Raw genomic sequence first — 18096 nt, 5'->3', positions numbered from 1 at the left:
GGAGGGGCTTGCCCACACCACTTTGAACTCCCGCCTCTCCTTATCTTTTAGCTGTGACAGCTATTTTGCGGCATGCCCCTCCGCTCACAACAGCCATTTTGTGACCGCTGCTCATGGCAGAATTCTCAAAATTCCAAATGTACTGCCTAGCACACAAAAGGTTGGCGACTCCTTAGTTAAGCATCACAGTGACTACAAGCTGTAATATCCCGATCTGGATATGATGGCAAGTTAGAACAAGTTGTTCCACATGCCATTAAAAATAGCTCAGAAGATGGCAGCTATTGTCTTATTACATGATTAGGGAATAGCATCCATTTTAATAAAATATATATTCATTGGGGGCAAGTACTTAAATTTTGAATGACTCAGCTGAAAGTGCTTCACACACATTAGCTAAGAAGCCCAAGAATTTGCCTGTAAAGCAGGCAAGTATTGCTCCCATGTTGCCTAAGGATTTTGAACTGTAAGTTTTGGTTCAGCTCAGATACTGTATGAACTCTCTTGCCTAGCCTTAATCCTGAAGGTTTAGCACCTAAATTGAGAATTAGTCTCTTCAGCAGGAAAGAGTAGTGAAAAAATAGTATCCTGTTGGTTCAGAATTGAGATGGAAAGAATTGCTTGGTTAGAAGCTGTTGACTACTGTTTCCCTCTATGGAAGGACTTTTGTGTTAGTTGGCTAAAATCTACATGTTTATCTCTTGCCCTTGTGTCATTGTGCAATGGATATTACTCAAATTGCTGTGTTGTGTTTGTGTAGGAGTGGCAGACCAGCTCCAAACCAACTTTGCAAGTGATCTGCGTGCCATCCTGAAGACTGTATTTAAAATTGTGACATCCCGGGCAGAGGAACAGGAGGTGACAGACACTGGCCGTGAGTGACACTCCTTGACTCGTGCATGGTTTCATAGCATTTCCTTAGTGCTTGCATGTGCAGAAGCTAGATATGGCATGCACATGTAATGCTGCTCCACTAAAAGTGCTGGGCAGTCATGTTAGTGACACATACTGAGTCATTTATACTGTCATGTAGCCTTCCCCAACCTAAGGTCTTCCAAATTAGTATGACTAATGGTCACAGATGGGAATTGTATTCCAAAACTTATTGGACCAGCAGGCACCAGATTGGGGCTGGCTGTTTGTAATACTTAAATCAATCCTACATAAATTTCAAGGACTCTGGGCTGTTTCATTGTTTTCTATTTATTTATCTCAACATATATATCTTATCTCTCTCTGCTAAAATCAGACTTGATGTGGCTTACAAAAAAAATCACAGAATTCACAAACAAAATAAAAGCAAAATAATAACAGCAGCAAAAACTGCGTAGTGGAAACCATATCAGCAACCACAAAGAAAAAACTTCATCAGAGGCCGCACTGGGGGGAAAGCCTACCATAAGCAATTTGTTGTTGTTTAGTCATTTAGTCGTTGTTTAGTAGTTAGTCCAACTCTTTGTGACCCCATGGACCAGAGCACGGCAGGCACTCCTGTCTTCCACTGCCTCCCGCAGTTTGGTCAGACTCATGTTTGTTTGGTCAGACTCATGAGAACACTGTCCAACCATCTCGTCCTCTGTCATCCCCTTCTCCTTGTGCCCTCAATCTTTCCCAACATCAGGTTCTTTTCCAGGGAGTCTTCTCTTCTCATGAGGTGGCCAAAGTATTGGAGCCTCAGCTTCACGATCTGTCCTTCCAGTGAGTACTCAGGGCTGATTTCCTTAAGAATGAATGCGTTTGATCTTCTTGCAGTCCATGGGACTCTCAAGAGTCTCCTCCAGCACCATAATTCAAAGCATCAATTCTTCGGCAATCAGCCTTCTTTATGGTCCAGCTCTCACTTCCATACATCACTACTGGGAGAACCATGGCTTTAACTATATGGACCTTTGTTGGCAAGGTGATGTCTCTGCTTTTTAAGATGCTGTCTAGGGTTTGCCATCGCCTTTCTCCCAAGGAGCAGGCGTCTTTTAATTTCGTGACTGCTGTCACCATCTGCAGTGATCATGGAGCCCAAGAAAGTAAAATCTCTCACTGCCTCCATTTCTTCCCCTTCTATTTGCCAGGAGGTGATGGGCCCAGTGGCCATGATCTTCGTTTTTTGATGTTGAGCTTCAGACCATATTTTGCGCTCTCCTCTTTCACCCTCAATAAAAGGTTCTTTAATTCCTCTTCACTTTCTGCCATCAAGGTTGTATCATCTGCATATCTGAGGTTGTTGATATTTCTTCCGGCGATCTTAATTCCGGCTTGGGATTCATCCAGCCCAGCCTTTCGCATGATGAATTCTGCATATAAGTTAAATAGAACACTCTTAAGGGTTTGTGGGCAAATAGGCGACCAAATGAATGTCTGTTGAGAAGTAATTTCATTTTCGGCACCACAACTGAAAAGAATATCTTATCTTGTGCTAATTACTTCAGTTGGCTAATGGACCTCAGAATGAGAGCAGGGCTCCTTTAGCTACATGTTGGTACTGTGTGATAGTCCCTGGAACTGAGTTTGTTAATGACACCCTTGCTCTAAGCCCAATAAAACATTCTCTTTGCTCAAAGGATTGCTGCTAATTGCAGCGTGACTTTGCTCAATCCAGGTTCCTGCCCCTTCATCTTTCAGTTGTGCATTAGACCAGTGAGCATGGGGATGCATATTGAGGTGAAGAACATGGAGTACTTTTTAGTTCTTCATATAAGCATAGAAAACACACACTCCAAGCACCACATTGTGGCTGGTGCTTAGGCATCATCATCCCTCTTTCTCCCTCCCCATTTTAAAACGAAGTTGGGTATGTCTGATTATGTGTCTCCCTCGTAACATGTAGTTGGACCCCTTTTTTAAGGATAATGAATGGAACATTTATGGGAACATACAGCTGAGGTGTCTGCCAGTTGTATCTTTGCCCTGGCATAGATGCCTTTTCCCTTGAGCAGTAGCAACTTGCATGCTTATAGCTTTTCTTTTTTCCTTTTCAGAGGTGGAGGTCCATGTGCTACCAACAGCTTCTCACCTGGCAGACTGTGCTCTCTGCTCCAGAAGCCGGGGAGGCACTGGGAGAGAAGGTGAGAGCCCAGAATGTGAAACAGGCCTCTTCCTGAGCATCTCTGCTGTCCCGGGGAATTTGGTTTGAGCTTCTCTCTCTCACTCTGCCAAGCCTTCAAGAAAGGTTGATCCCATGTTCAAGGATCTCCTATGCACAGGCAGGGACCCTGGGCTGGCCTTGCTGACAAAAGGAATTTTGCTGTTTGGTTTGCAGTAAGCAAAAGATCCTGCACAGTCCCCCTCTTGCCTTACATTTTAGGGGCTGTGTTGTCCAAACTGTGCCCCACTCTAGAGCCCCAAGGCTTTGTGCCTGGGCAGATGACTTGCGACTCCTCGTGAACTACTTTTTGCTTTGTCACTGAATAAACATATATATCTCTCTGTAATCGGAGTTCTCTTAACACATTTTAGCTGGGGGAAGTTTTATGGCTCTGACGGACTTTAGAAGACATGTGGCCATGTCCCCAACTGCCCTTCTGTTCTTTTCCAGATGTCTTAGCACCACCAGACTGGGTGCCAGACAGCACTTGCAGCCACTGCATGGCTTGCCGTGTGCCTTTCACCTTTCTTCGCAGACGGCACCACTGCCGAAGTTGTGGCAAGGTAGGCGATGGGGCTAAATAAGGACCTCCTAGGACTTTCATTCTAGTGGAAGCAGCAGCAGCAGCAGCTGCAAAAGCACCAGGCAGACCATGCCTGTGAACACTTTAACTATAGCGTATCTTGTCATGGGCCAGGGCTTGGGCTTGGTGTCCATATCTTTTGGGCTGCAACCTCATAAGCCCCAGCCAGCATGGCCCAGTGGTCAGGAATGAGGGAAGTTGTAGTTCAAAGCATATAGGGGGTCCCTGGTTGGGCAAGACTGGCTTACATGCTCCCCTGGAAAGATGCCTTTAAAAAAATATTGTGAGTAAAGGTTGTGCCTGAAAGGATGGCCTCTCCAGATGGGAGGGATGGGGAGAGGTTGCAATAATTGAACTAGCTTGCAATCTAAGTCCCTGTTGGGACCTCTACTGGGTCAGTCATGTTTTTTATTGTTTCTTGGCCAAAGGATTAGGGCAACCGCATCTCTTTCATGTGAAGTGGGGCTTGTAGTACCACATGGCCCTCGGCTCTATTTGATGCACAATCTTATTTCCTCCCCAGATCTTCTGCTCTCGCTGCTCGTCACACTTGGCACCTCTGCCCCACTTCAAGCAGCTGAAGCCAGTCCGCATTTGTACACACTGCTACACCACCCACTTGCCTTCCACTAGCAAAAATACTAGTTGATTGGAGCTGCCTCAAACACCTTCTGTGCCTGTGGAAACACCAAAGACTTTGGAAGTGGCAACAGCCTGTACTGTCAGCAAAGGACTGTGGGAACAACCACACTTGTCTTATTAGGATGCTCCTGGGAACTTTCCAAAGGCCTTGGTGGTCAGGGCAAGAGATGGGAACGCCAGGCTTTAATAGCTGGGGATTGAATCTTTGCTGTTTAATATAAATAACTCCCAGTGGGATTCCTTGGGCTGGAGCTAGAGCTTGCTGTAGAAGATGTTTCGGCAAGTTCTTGTAAATGACAGTAAAAGCATCTTTCCCCCCATTACTCTTTCCTTAGAGTAAATTGTGGCCTATGGAGGGATTGCCTGGTGCTGGTTGCCTGGCTTTTGGGAGAGCCCCATGATAGTCATCAGTCCTGTGGATTTATTTTTGACAAATCTCTGAGGTTGCATTACTAGATTTGGGTGTATGTGCAATAAGGGCTTTATGGAGCCTTTCACTGGAACTGAAAGGCAGGATCTCTAGTCCAGCAGCAACCTTGTGGAGGATAGCCATGACATTTTGCCCACCAGCTTCTGATACAGCTAAGGGCTTCAACAATCTTCATATGCAATGTATTTTCTTGTAAAACTCTCCTGCCACACTGTTGTGTGGACGACGCTTTTGAAGCTTCTCCAGGAGATTTATAGCTCCTTTTTGAAACCAGGCAGAGCTGGTTCTTCTCCTGAATACTTGAATAAATGCTATCTGTTACTGTTGCCAATTTGTCTTCTCTGGGCTAAAAAATAAACACTTTTGCTGAATTTAGCTGTTGGATATTGAGAGGCAGAATCTGCTGCTACACTTCTTCCCCCAGGAAAATGCAAATACAAACTCTAAACCTTCCTGCTGTGTGTGTGTGTGTGTGTGTGTAGTTTTTCCCCCTCCTTCAGCTCACACTCCGACCATCCCCACTCCTCTCTGTGCAGGTTTGATGAGCTACATCACCTGCCTTCCAGCATCAAATAACCTTTTTGATATAGAGTCATACATTGGGTTAAATATGCTTCAGGTTGAGCATTTTCAGGTTATGCTCCGCGGCGACCCGGAAGTAACGGAACGCGTTACTTCCAGTTTTCGCTGCTCGCGCATGTGCAGATGCTCAAAATAATGTCACACACATGCGCAGACGCAGTGACCCGCGCACGCGCAGGCACAGGTTGCATTCGCTTCAGGATGCAAATGGGGCTCAGAACGGATCCCGTTCGCATCCGGAGGTACCACCGTAAATGGAATGGTAGGTTACATTGACAGTGTGTACAGGCATTCATTTGTTCATTCAACCTTTCACATGGGTGTTCACCTTGAGCAATTAATGCTGCCAACACTTTGGTTGTAATTCCGCCTCTACCAAACACCTTGATTTTCATCCCAGAAACCCACTGCAATGCTTTTAGCTGGTACCAATGATAGGCCCCGAATGAGTGCAAGAAGGAATTTAAAAGTTCTGATTAATGGCAGGGGGAGGAGGGAGGTCTGAAAAGCAGCCATGTACGTATGTGGGTGGAGGGTGATTTGTACATTTAGGAACTTAGCAAGTTTTCCTAGTTTACCTTTAAAGAGACACTAACCCCCTTCACTCTCACCATCTTGGTTGTCAGGATAAACTTAAGATGCCAGTGCTTCCCTCTATCCTTCATACGACCATCTCCCCAGCTGCATTTGGAGTGGTGACTATTCTAAAAGCATAGCCAGCTCCACTTGTAAGATTTATTATGAATTTTCATTATAATACAATTGTCAGCTTCCTCTCACATTTGCTTTAGGAGCTAGTGTAGGAACAGGGCTGACAACAGCCTCCATCAGTGAGGGTGAGGGCAGCAGGGGATTAGGCCTTGGCATAACTTAAGGTATATGGTAGGCCTACAGTTCTGTACACATCTGCCTAGGAATAAGCCCTTTTGAACTTGGCAGGGCTTACTTGCGGCCGGCACCAATAGGATTACAGGCCTCCTGTTTTACTCTGCAAAATAGCAGAGGATATAATTGTGTTTCCATTTCTGCTTTTCCATTACTTCCGTGTTTCCCTGCAGCTACCCATGAATCAACCCCACCATGTCAGTTGTGTTAATATTTTTGCAGCAAAGACCTGGGAGGCTGCCGGAATATACTGGCCCCCTTTTCCATAGAAAAACCTTAAAATAGCGTTGGTAGATCTTTGGGCATTTGCAATAGTATTATTAACCTGATAATGTTACGAGCCCTTTTCCTGGAAGGTTATACCCAGGTATTTAAAAGATGATACCTGTTCAATATGTCGATTGTCAATTCTCCATTTGTGTCTCATTCTTTTTTTAGAGAACATCATAACTTTGGATTTGCTATAGTTAATTGTTCGGCATTACAATAAACTGAGAGATCTTAGAAGTTTTCTTAGGCCTACACAGGAGAAGGAAATTAGAACTGCGTCATCTGCATATAAGAGAACCGGTAGGGTGTAGTAGCCAATTTAGGGGGGTGGGCATTTTCTTTCTCCATGTTTCCTACTAAGGAGTTAATATAGAAGTTGAATAAAGTAGGCGCAAGGACGCAGCCTTGTTTAACACCATGGTAGGTTTGGATTTCCTTGGATAAATGGCCCTGTCGGTCACACCTAACCCAGACCCGAGTGTTTTCGTATAAACTGCGGATGAGACACGGTAGATGTCTGTTTATGTTTGAGGCGCTTCCCCACAGTGTTTGTTAAAATTATAACTGTGTGGATGTGGTGAAGAGTATACATTCACATGCCCAACTCTATAAGGAAAATATGAGTACCTTATGTGACTGGAAATCAGTCAGGGTATGCATGTTAAACACACACACACACACACACACTCTTACTTTAAATTATGCATGTTCATGTAAACTATTGTATTAAATAACAGCAATATGTGACAGATTAACTTTGTTTTCCCTATGAGAAATTATCTTGTTGCACTATAATAGTGAGCCCAGGTTACTTCTTTCACAGGGCACTCTTCTTACCCTCCCCAACCACAGGAGTTGTGGTGACAAGAGGAGGCCTTAAATTCTCTTGCACCTTTCCCATGCATACATATAGGAAGCTGCCCCAAGGTAGGGCACTGGATGGGCCATCTGCCTCAGTGTTGCCCACTGACTGGCAGCTACTCCATAGCTGTCAACCTTCCCTTTTTTTGAGGGAACTTCCCTTATTTCAGCGCTGTTTCTCGCTGCTATCCCAGATTCTTAGATATCCCGTAGACTGTCTCCGGGACAGGTGAGGCTGCTGATCCCTTATTTTCAAATCCGAAAGTTGACAGCTATGAGCTACTCTCTGCAACGGGTCAGACAAGGGGTCTTTGCTAGTTCTACCTGGAGATTGCGCCTGAGACCTTCTGCATGCAAAGCACCTGCTCTACTACTGAGCGACACGTGAAGCGAGGGGTTCTAGTCTAAATTGTCGACAGTACCTACGAACGAGGGAACTACTCTGAATTCTGAGGTGTTAGAAGCCTGACCTCCTCCTAGAAACCTTATTTTTAAAAATCCCTCACGTCAATATACAGTACTCCCGCTGGCGAGCGATGGCCCCGCCTCCAATTCAAATTTGAAGCCCCGTCCTTTTCCCGCCCGAATTTGTTTTGAAACTGCAGTGACGTAGCCACGCCTGGTCAAGCCTTTCAGCCAATGAGAGCGCTAGTTCCCCAGGCCACGTCCGCCGCAGGGTGAGATTCAAAACAAGTCAGCTGGGTGGGCTCGCGGAGCTCCAGAGGGTCACGGGTGTTGGGAGTTCCGGGCAGTTCAAAAAGCAGCTCCCGGCTGCTGCAGCGAAGCTTTCGGCCCGCGCCAAAACTGGAGCCGGTTCCGAGGCCTGCCGCGGCTGCCGCCAGGGTTCGAAGAGGCGGGGTTAGAACCTCGGAGCGTTCGAGGGGGCGGAGCCGGAGCCGAAGTCAGTGGGTCGGTTACGGTGTAACAAAGTCTTCGCTCGGTCCGAGTCTGTTGTCATGGAGCTCATGGCCAGCAACATTCAGGTGCTGCTGCAAGCGGCGGAGTACCTGGAGCGCAGGGAGAGAGGTACCACCTGCCTATCTCAGGGTCGGGGGCGGTGGCTTGGCTGTGCGGGGTATGAGGGCCATACTGTGGCTGCCTCGATCGGAGGCAGGCAGGACCGGCTGTCCTCCGTGGGAGTGGGGCGGAGGAATGGGGTGGTGGGTTTCTTCCTTAGAAAAGAAGTGGGCTGGGGGTTATTAAATGGTGCGGAGGCGAAATCGTTCCGAGCCTCGGATTTTGTCTCGCAGAAGCCGAACATGGCTACGCTTCGCTGTCCCCTTACTCCGGGAAAGACTCGTTGCAGCCCCGGAAGAGGCCCAAGCCTCGGAATGCCCTGAAAAACCTCAGGTAAGAGTCCGGGTTTTGTTCTACTATTGCCATTGGAACTGCAGTGGAATATCTGGTGATGGACTAACTGAAAATAGAAGTCTATATAGCGAAATAAAAATAAAGAAGATGGGGGTGTGAAATCTCAGCGAGGTTGGCAAAGCGCTTCTTCAAAGTGATGGGGTCGCCACCAGAAACAAAATGCTCATATATTACATGAGGCAACCAGTTTTGAATGCAGCATTAGTTGTATGGACAGTAGACCTGAAGTTACTGGGTTTGATTAATACTGATCCATGAATTTCAGTGTGTCTACTCTGAATTAAATTAGTTGGATACAAGCCATAGCCACCAGTTGAGTTGTTTCTCTCTCCTGGACATCAGTTTTTGGCTTTGTGGTTTAAGAAAATCAAAACCTCCTCTTTCATTGGTTTTACCTTGCTCAGGAATTGGACTAGGTATTTTGTTTTGCTTTTACATTTTCCACTGGAGCAAGGCTCACATTTCAATACATGGACCCCGAGGTTTCTATACCCTACTGCGTTACTATCCAATAGGAGACAGAAGTCCTAATTGCAGGAAACAAAATGCTTTAATTGATGGTTGCATATTTCCTGTGACATTGTGCAAGCTCCGAGGAGCTGCATTCCTGGCATAGAGGTTAGCAGTTATGACTATTCCTGACATCTGGTTCTTTAAAACCAGTTGTGCCACTGTCACGCAACCACAAGCATGAGAACATAGGAAACGGCCTTATCTTGAGTCAGAGCATTAGTCCACCTAGCTCTATTGCTGTCTATATGCCAGGCGTAGCCAATTTGATGTCGGAGTGCCATCTCCCATCATCCTTGCAAATTAGCCATGCAGCTGTGTTGCCATCCAACAACATTTTGAGAGCACAACATTGCCTGCCTGGTCTATACTAGCTGGCAGTGGTCTTTTGTAGCCCTACCTAGAGATGTTAAGGATTGAAACTGGAACCTTCTACATGCAAACCATATGCTCCATCCCTGAGCTATGTACCACCTCTCGACTTTCTTACTGCAGAAATAGTTACACCCACCTCTTGCAGTGTGCTGTTGCACTTGTCATTTTCTCTGTGAAATCTGACTCTTCTCAAATAGGCATTTAGTTTTACATTACCTCAGGCTTGTACCTGCCACCCCAGACTTAGGGATTTGCACTATTTATTACATGTTTCTTGGGTCCTTGGATGTGTGGGTTTCTGATGATGTTGCAAACAGGACCTTGACTGGTCCAGTACAGTGCCAGTTACTGGGCTTCTTCATAAACTACTTTAGAGAATGAAATGGATCTTCTTCCTCTCCTGTCCTGCATATTCACTATGTGGATAGTAGACACTGAGCTTTGGGAAGGTAGGATTTTACTGGGACTGAATGAGAACTTTCTGTCTCAGTGGACAATGTGAACAAAACCAACTATCATTTTTCTATAAATCTAAATGTGATGCATTAATCTTATTCCCTATTCTTCTTTCATTTCAGAACTGTGCACAATGAGCTGGAGAAGCACAGGTAAATTTTCATATAGGAAGGGCTGGGGTTGCGGGGAGAAGAGGGGTAGTTTCTCATTTATCATGTTCAGTAGGAAGTGGGAGTTGACAGCACTGAACATAGCAGCTGCTCTTTATAAGAGCACTTCCTGTCTAAGTAGAGAGATGAAATTCATGAAGTAGCAAAAGCATTTTACAGCTGAGTAAGAAGGCTGCCCCAGGCCACTTCTACCTTGCCAAACTTAGGAGATGTGCACCGAATTTTTGTATAAGGAGTTAGCATGCTGTTGACCACTAGTTTTGTATAGGATTTTATTTTTAAATGGAGATGCACATAGGAAAATGTCCATGGAGGGTGATGGAAGGGAAGAAGTATGTGAAATATTTGAAGGACTATACATACTTTCCAATCAAATTGTGATAAAGTTAACATGTACTTACCACAGCTAAGTAAATAAAGTGTATTGACCATGGGTAGGCAAATTAAGGCCCGCGGGCCGGATCCAGCCCAATCGCCTTCTAAATCTGGCCCGCAGACAGTCCGGGAGTCAGTGTGTTTTTACATGGGTAGAATGTGTGCTTTTATTTAAAATGCATCTCTGGATTATTTGTGGGGCATAGGAATTCGTTCATTTAAAAAAAAAAAAAGTCCAGCCCCCAACAAGGTCTGAGGGACATTGGATCGGCCCCCTGCTGAAAAAGTTTGCTGACCCCTGGTCTTGACTCTTCAGCATTGAGATCTTGGCACCTCCTGCAATGAAGGTGCCACGTGATAAATTTGTCACTCCTGATTAACCTTGCATAATTGTCAATCCCTGTACATCATATCTTGCCAAAATGCCTTTTTTGAGTTCCTGGTTTAATTTAAAATGCTCACATGTTTTTTCCATTGGGGTAGAGGATCACAAGATGTTCAACTTAGACCATAAAACTCAATACCTACAGTAAATAGATGAGATGTCAGGAAAGCCATGATTGGAACTCCTGTGTTTTTTTAAAGAAGTTAAAAGACGTCTGAAGGAGTTAATCGCCTCCACACACAAATCACTTCGATCTGATACACACACACACACACACACACACACACCCCTCTCTGATAACTAGACGAAGACCGTGTTATGGATCTTCTGAGACCACTCGTTTGGGCCAGTTTTTAGTTCTGTGTTCTTATGGTAGGGCTTTCCAACTGTTAAGATCCTGCATGCAGTAGCCATGGATCACTCTACCAGGATTTCTATACAATGAGAGATGGGAAGAAAGCCATGTTGGTTAGATCTGGGTGTCTGTAATTCTGCTCATGCTACTTATTATAACCATCCCAATTTGTATACATCTTCTACCTTTATCCATCTACCCATATCAGCTTGCTTGGATTGAGGAAGACAGGCATGTAAGAGTTGCAGGCAGATGACGAGATCTGGTTCTGTTTCCCCCTCCGTACATAAAGTTAATTAATTACAATGAAGTCTGAGATCTGGACTACATGGAGGACTATAGCTCTCTAGCTAGAGGAGACAGGCACACATTTTCCAATTTTGTAAGGGCCTGGAAGTTGCCTCAAGGCCTTACCCAGAGACATGGTGAGCTCCCGTGTCATCTCATGCATCGAACCCACATTGTGATCTCTTTTTCTCTGGCAGGAGGGCTCAGCTGCGTCATTGTTTGGATCAGCTTAAGCAACAGGTCCCCATGAACACTGAGTGCTCTCGTTACACAACCCTTAGTCTTTTGCACAGAGCCAGGCTGCATATTAAGGTAAGCGACACACTTCCCTGCTTACTGGCTGTTTTTCAATGTTGCCTTGCCAGCCTTGTACTTTAAACTTGGAACACATGAGACAGACGGTGTATGAGCAGGATCCAACAGATTTACTGAGTAGGGCTGGAAATGGATCAAACAGCTTCCAACCTCCAGAGGGGTGAAAAATCACTTGAGTGTGACTAAACCTCTTATTTTACCAGTGTGTTGCATTGCTAAGGGGTATACCTTTTTATTTTACCGCATATGAACTAATTCACATTGGGTGCTTCATTTGGCCCTGCTGGATCATACCCCTGTGATCTCTCATCTTGCCAGCAGCTGTGGCCACCCAAATGTTTCCAGGGAATTTATAAGCCAGACATCAAAGTCCTCCTGGACAGCTGCGGTGGAAGTGCAATGTTGCTTCCCAAAAAGTCACAAAAGCTGGTGAACCCGGAAGGAGCTGAAGCATTTGCTATAGTTATTGGATATTGTCCTTGACCCCTTTTCCCCTTCCAGAAGCTGGAAGAGCAGGAGCAGAGAGCACAGCAACTGAAGGAGAGGCTACGCTGTGAGCAGCAGAACCTGCACCAGCAGCTGGAAGAGTTGCTGGCTCATTCCAGCATGGAGAGGCTGCGAACCGATAGCCTGGACTCTTCTCGGTTCTCCTCCGAACGCTCCGATTCAGGTGGGTGTTGCCGTACAATTGGATGGCCTGTGCTGCGGTCCCCATAGCTGGACGCGTTCTATTGAAGGCATAAGTGTAAGAGCAGGGTACACTGGACATTTCCTACTACAGCCTTCCTCAACCTGGTGCCTTCCAGACGTTTTGGTCTATAAGTCCCATCAGTCTCAGCCAGCACAACTGTGCTGGCTCAGGTTGATGGGAGCTATAGTCCAAAACATGGAGAGTACCAGGTTGTGGAAGGCAGCGGTGGGGAATTTGTGACAGCTCCAAATGTTGCCAGACTACAACTCCTGTCAGCCCTCTGCAAGTATGACCAAGAACGACAGGTTTTGCAGTTCAGCAGCATCTGGAGGTGTCCCAGCTCCCTTGCCTCTAGTGACCTTCTGGAGTGTCTGTAAAAGATACTAGATCCTGTATGGGTAAAGAACTCTGATGTATTTTTTTTCTGCTACAGAAGATGCAGAGGTGGACGTGGAAGGTCTGGCGTTCAGCAGCGTTGAAGAGGATGTTGTGGCTGCCTTCAGCACTGGGCAGGAACACAGTTATTCCAGTGCCAGCAACTTTTGGTTATGATGGACAGAAGCCTAGTTATAAGGCCAGCTCTCACCCAGATGGATTTCCAGCAGCAAAGCCAGGATTTCATGAATGGAATTTGGCTCTGAACAAAACTCTGCATGGTGCAAAGGACAGTGCTACCCACGTTGTACCTCTACCTTTCTGCTAGACCAAGCCGGAACATTTTCTAGAGACTTGGATAAAAGACTTGGATTACTCAATTATGGGACAGGGCTGAAAGAAGGGTGAGATCCCCACAGCACTTAAAGTGTACCAGACAGATTACGCTGTGCGTGGGGTAGCTATATGGTTTTCTGTGCCCCACCCGCTGTGAAAGCTTGTGTGTCTCATCTAGTCAGAAAGTGGAGGTAGGCTTGGCCTGTTAAGGACTGGAAGCAAGTCTCAACAAGGGCAACAGTAGACCATGACATACTGAATCATTCCAACTTTATAGCAGATATGCACTTAGTTCCAGGAATGCAGGATGAACAAGCTAGCAAAACCAGGTTGCTCTTATCTCCAATTCCTCAACATGGAATGGGTTGTGTCAAGGGGAGCTGGGAACAGCTAGGACAATGGCTAGTGGGCTCTCATTCCATGGCACATTCCACCCAATTGAAGTATCTGATTTTCCCCGAAACAAACATTGCTTCCGTTTTGTGACCCATCCGCTTATGTACCCAGCAGTATTCTAGTATTTCTTGCATCCTATTCATCTGGTTTTCTCCTAAGAATGCAAAACATGTGTGAGGCTGTTTATAGCATACTTGCTAACCAGCAGCCACTCACACCCACATCATAATGTACAGAGACCTCCAAGTTGCATAGAAGGTAAAGTAAACAGGAAGACTTCTATTGGCTTAGTCACAGCTTTGAAAATTGGTGCCCACCTGAGGAACAGGCCCTGGCACTGGATTAACTTGAAGTCTATTCTTTTAATGATAATTACACCTTTTAGAAAGAAGATGATTGTCAGATTTGTATAGTTTCAATTTTAAAAAAACACAAAAGCTAGAGACATGCTTCCCAAGGGAAGAGACGCTTAGTTACAGACAGGTAAGCCTTCCAGTATTATTTTGTTGCATTCTATTCCCCACAGCAGGAAAACTGAGTTTTTTTTTCAAACATATTGCTGCTTCTTTTTAGTAGCTGCCTTGCTAGCCAAGTCCTTTGCTTTCTCAGTTGCTGCCAAGGCAGTCTCCTTGGCCTTCTCGGTTGCCTCCTTTGCAGTTTCCACCAAGGTTTTGGATGGTGCTTCACCTGTAATAAAGCCAAAAGCTCTTAAGTATGTCCACTGAACTGCCTGAAGGTCTGAACAAAAAATCAATGTAAGCGTTTTAGTTTGCTGCTGCTGTTTGTTTAGGTATCACTCTCTACAGTGGGCATCTCCTTCCACATAGTTAAGGAAGTGTTATTTTATCTAGCCTTAATGTTCACGAGAAACACCAACTGGAAAAAGAGAAACGGGGAGCCAAAGGGAAACTTACTACCAGCTCCATACCTATCAGTTTTACCATCTCAGTTTCTGAACAACAGACTGGAGTTTTATGTATTTCCCATCTGTTTGTCATGGCTCTTAACAACACTCCTTCTGTTTTCTCAATAGTCCATATTGCTACTAGCTAAAAATCGGAAGTCTACAGGTTTACCAAGAACAAGCACAGAAGACGCCTGCCCCCCAAAAGGTAGTTCCAGACATTCTAAAGCTGCATTTTCTGTCTTCACCTCATTCCTTGGTTTAGAATGCTAAAACTACTCTGGAGCAGGACTGGTGAAATTAGCAACCCAAAACTCTCTTGGAACTTCCTGCAGAAAAGGGAACAAGCCCTACCCTACTCGGTGCTAGCCTCCGGTTGATGCAGCAAATTTGCTGGTCTCCCAACAAAATTTACATGCTTTCATGGGTGCAGTAAACTAAAGGGGGGAAATATTGGCACTGGTGATCTGTGTGCTTTTTAGAACCTGAATATGCTAACAATGCTGGAGGCTTAGTAACAGTACTCACCTTGCATTTTGGCCAGCACGTACTCAAACCCTTTGGTGCTCTTGGTCACATTGCTTTTGAACCTGGCCAAGCCAAACTCCTAAAACAAGAATACAGGGGGAGTGAGCAGAGAAAAGAATAATGAATGCCGCCAGAGTCCACTCATTTACACAACCTGAACTCGGAGGAATCAGCCTGGCCCATCAGCTATGTTCCTAGTAGACCTGGGTGATATATTAATATATCGGCCAGCAGCTGTATGAGGAGCAGACCGTGATGTCAGTTTCACTCAGCAGTATATCGCTGGTGAAACTGCCACCACTCCTGAATTCCTCCCTGCAGCAAGCAGTCAAAGGAGCCCCAATGCTGCGCCTGAGGCGAGAGCTGGGGCAGTTTCACCTGGTGTCTCGCGGGCAGAGGCCAATGCATCTTGTTTTTTCAATACTGGGGTATATCACCAAACTGTGATGTTTGGCTGGTGATACACAGCAGTGTTGAAAAGCTGATATCGCCCAGCCCTAGTTTCCAGTTACAAAACTACCCAGAGGTAGCCATCATGTTGAGCTCTTCTAAGACTGCCTCTTTGCAGCTGAAGTATATCAAGAGACACAGGTCACTGACCACTCACCTGGACAGCACGTGAGACACCAAACAGAGTGGAGGAAACCCAAGCTTCCCGCTGGACTTCTGTCCAGCCACTGTTTTCAGGGTTCTCTCTGTAAACACACCGCTCCTCCACCACCTGCAAGGCACAAGAGATGGCACAACAAAATGACCATCAACTCTCCCCATAGGACGAAACACAGCAAGAGTTTATGCTGCTAGCCCTGCTCAAAGCCTGCTCACCATAAGACGCGCGTGATTAATGTTCCAGGTGAATGTGGTCATGGTTCGGTTCATTGGGTCCACAATGGAATCTTCAAGGATGTAGACAGAGTGGGCGACATTGGATGGAAAGAAGCGCTCTGCCCAGCGAGGCATCCTGTTGGTCTTGGTGAGGAGCCGCCTGGAAAGCAGCTTCTGGTCTTCTGTCACCTCTCGGTGTATAATGTCTTCTGTCAGGACATGTTTGCTGGGGAGGAGAGAAGAGAATCTAGCAAATTCATTTTAAGCTGTGCTTCCTCAACTGGTTCCCTCCAGTTGTTTTTTTGGAGTACAACTCTGATCATCCCTGGCTGTTGTCCATGTTGGTTGGGGCAGATAGGAGTTGGTAGTCCCAGAGGGCACCAGATTAGGGGAAGGCTGTTCTAAGCTTTCCTAAGTGTATAATCATGTGACAAGAGTACATTGCCTCCTCTCCAGTCACTCAGCAGAGCAGAATGCCATTCCTAGCTGGACTGCTTCCCTCTGTCCCACTTAGGCCCCGGTTTGGCTCTTTTTCCCAAGCCACCTCCACTAGATGGCATGTATGATGTTAACATGTGGCTTAGAGAGCTGCAGAGCTCCCAAGTGTAGCTGACCCTAGCCAAAATTGAGGCTTAATGACAGTGCCACTCAGCTAATCAGTGCTGACTTCAAGCCCTGCTTAGATTGGCTGGGATCTTTCTTTGTAGCTCAGCTTGAGTTCAAGTCACTCTGCAAAGGAAAAAAGGATTACGGTACCTAAGGTCCCGGTGAGGTCAAGTGATTTACAGGTGAGTCAATCACCAGCAGAAGCTAGTAGTTGGTTTTAATCAACTGATCCCTAATGAAAACACAAATCTGTGCATGTGCACTTTTACAGCAGTGTTAAGAGCCCTAACTAGGCCCTCCAGATGTTTTGAGACTACAATTCCCATCATCCCTGACCACTGGTCCTGCTAGCTAGGGATCATGGGAGTTGTAGGCCAAAAATATCTGGAGGGCCGAGTTTGAGGAAGCCTGATTAAGAGGATGGTTTCCTCAAGAGTCAAGGCAACAGGCAAAAATAAAAGGTTGCCTGTGGCATTTGAAAATGGCTCTTCCAGAGCAAACTTTTTACACACACCACACCCGTACCTCCTGTGCTAATCTATCATCTAGCAAATCTTTTTGATCTTAATTACTCCTGTTTATAGAAATCCCTGCCCTGCCCCACCTCCCAAAATCCAAATGATCGGTAAACAGCAAGCTCCGACGGCTTAGCCTCAAAGAAGAGGCTATCAAAGATTACACCCAGATGGCCACAAAGTCTCTCCCGGCGCACTAGGTGAAAGGTTCATGCAGCGGCCTTGGCCAAGGCAGAGAAGAAAGGCAACTGCTTCACCAGCACGTACGTCTTCCGCCAGACTTCTCCCCACTGCATTACCCCGTCTTGAGGCCGCCGCTGGGGGCAGCACAGATCGCCAGGTTGAGCCCACCAAGTCGGGGCTGTGAGCACCCCGACGCACGCCCCCTAGCGGCAAGCCTCAACCGAGCAGCCTGTATGTACGTGAACAGGCTCGGGCTGGGAATGCCGCATCTGCCCCGAGTGCGGGGCCACCCCAAATGTATGGGGCTTGCTCCGGAGCCAGTGACGGGAGCAGGGATCACGGGAGGGAGAAAGTATCGCTCTGTCAGGCTGTCGCCCGGCATCTCCCACTGTGCCCCCCCCCAGCCCAGCCCAGCCCTTTTCACTTCCTCCAGTGAGGGAGAGGAGACCCCACGGCCCGCGCTCACCTGTAGGGGTTCGGATAGCGCTGCCAGAAGGCGGCGAAGACTTGGTCCCAGGGCCCCTTGAGGACGCTCAGGGTCAGGAAGTATTTCCCCATCACCTCCGCGGTCACCGATCCTGCAGGAGACGGAGAGGAAACGGCGGCGGTCGCCCGGCGGCCTGGCCCGCCTTACGCCTCCCGGGCCTCTCGCTGGCGGAGGCCTCTCTCCGGCGTCGCGGCCAGTCCCGAAGATCGCGGCCAGCGGTGCCCAGCGGCCGCCATGCGAGGGCAGGGCAGCGGCAGCGACTTCCGCGACGAGCAGCCCAGGCGCTTCCGCCGCCTCAGCTCCGCTGCTGCCGCCTCC

The 18096-nt window shown here is 46.8% G+C and overlaps 3 protein-coding genes across 3 annotated transcripts in view; 2 read left to right on the top strand and 1 right to left on the bottom strand.

Annotated features, from left to right (window-relative positions):
- ZFYVE28 (zinc finger FYVE-type containing 28) overlaps window positions 1–5105 on the top strand; it is a 28320-nt gene extending 23215 nt beyond the window's left edge. Inside the window, exons 10-13 of the mRNA XM_081850234.1 lie at window positions 761–874; window positions 2973–3059; window positions 3530–3642; window positions 4186–5105. Coding sequence (XP_081706360.1) covers window positions 761–874; window positions 2973–3059; window positions 3530–3642; window positions 4186–4311 — 440 coding nt within the window. The 3' untranslated portion in view covers window positions 4312–5105. The remainder of the gene's footprint in view (window positions 1–760; window positions 875–2972; window positions 3060–3529; window positions 3643–4185) is intronic.
- Window positions 5106–8022: 2917 nt separating this feature from the next.
- Window positions 8023–13378, top strand: MXD3 (MAX dimerization protein 3). The gene is made up of 6 exons (XM_081849389.1): window positions 8023–8358; window positions 8583–8682; window positions 10167–10196; window positions 11815–11929; window positions 12434–12602; window positions 13057–13378. The coding sequence occupies exons 1-6, from the start codon at window positions 8289–8291 to the stop codon at window positions 13173–13175; spliced, it is 603 nt and encodes a 200-aa protein (XP_081705515.1). The 5' UTR covers window positions 8023–8288; the 3' UTR covers window positions 13176–13378.
- Window positions 13379–14072: 694 nt separating this feature from the next.
- On the bottom strand, window positions 14073–18079 carry PRELID1 (PRELI domain containing 1). Its single transcript, XM_081849388.1, has 5 exons — window positions 17758–18079; window positions 15988–16213; window positions 15770–15883; window positions 15163–15241; window positions 14073–14417 (listed from the first exon to the last, which is right to left on the bottom strand). The coding sequence occupies exons 1-5, from the start codon at window positions 17847–17849 to the stop codon at window positions 14278–14280; spliced, it is 651 nt and encodes a 216-aa protein (XP_081705514.1). The 5' UTR covers window positions 17850–18079; the 3' UTR covers window positions 14073–14277.
- Between the last annotated feature and the right edge of the window lie 17 nt (window positions 18080–18096).

The sequence above is a fragment of the Podarcis erhardii genome (genome assembly GCF_964252035.2).
Source record: "Podarcis erhardii genome assembly, chromosome: 2".
Classification (NCBI taxonomy): Eukaryota; Metazoa; Chordata; class Lepidosauria; order Squamata; family Lacertidae; genus Podarcis; species Podarcis erhardii.
This window is presented reverse-complemented; position numbering and strand designations above follow the sequence as displayed.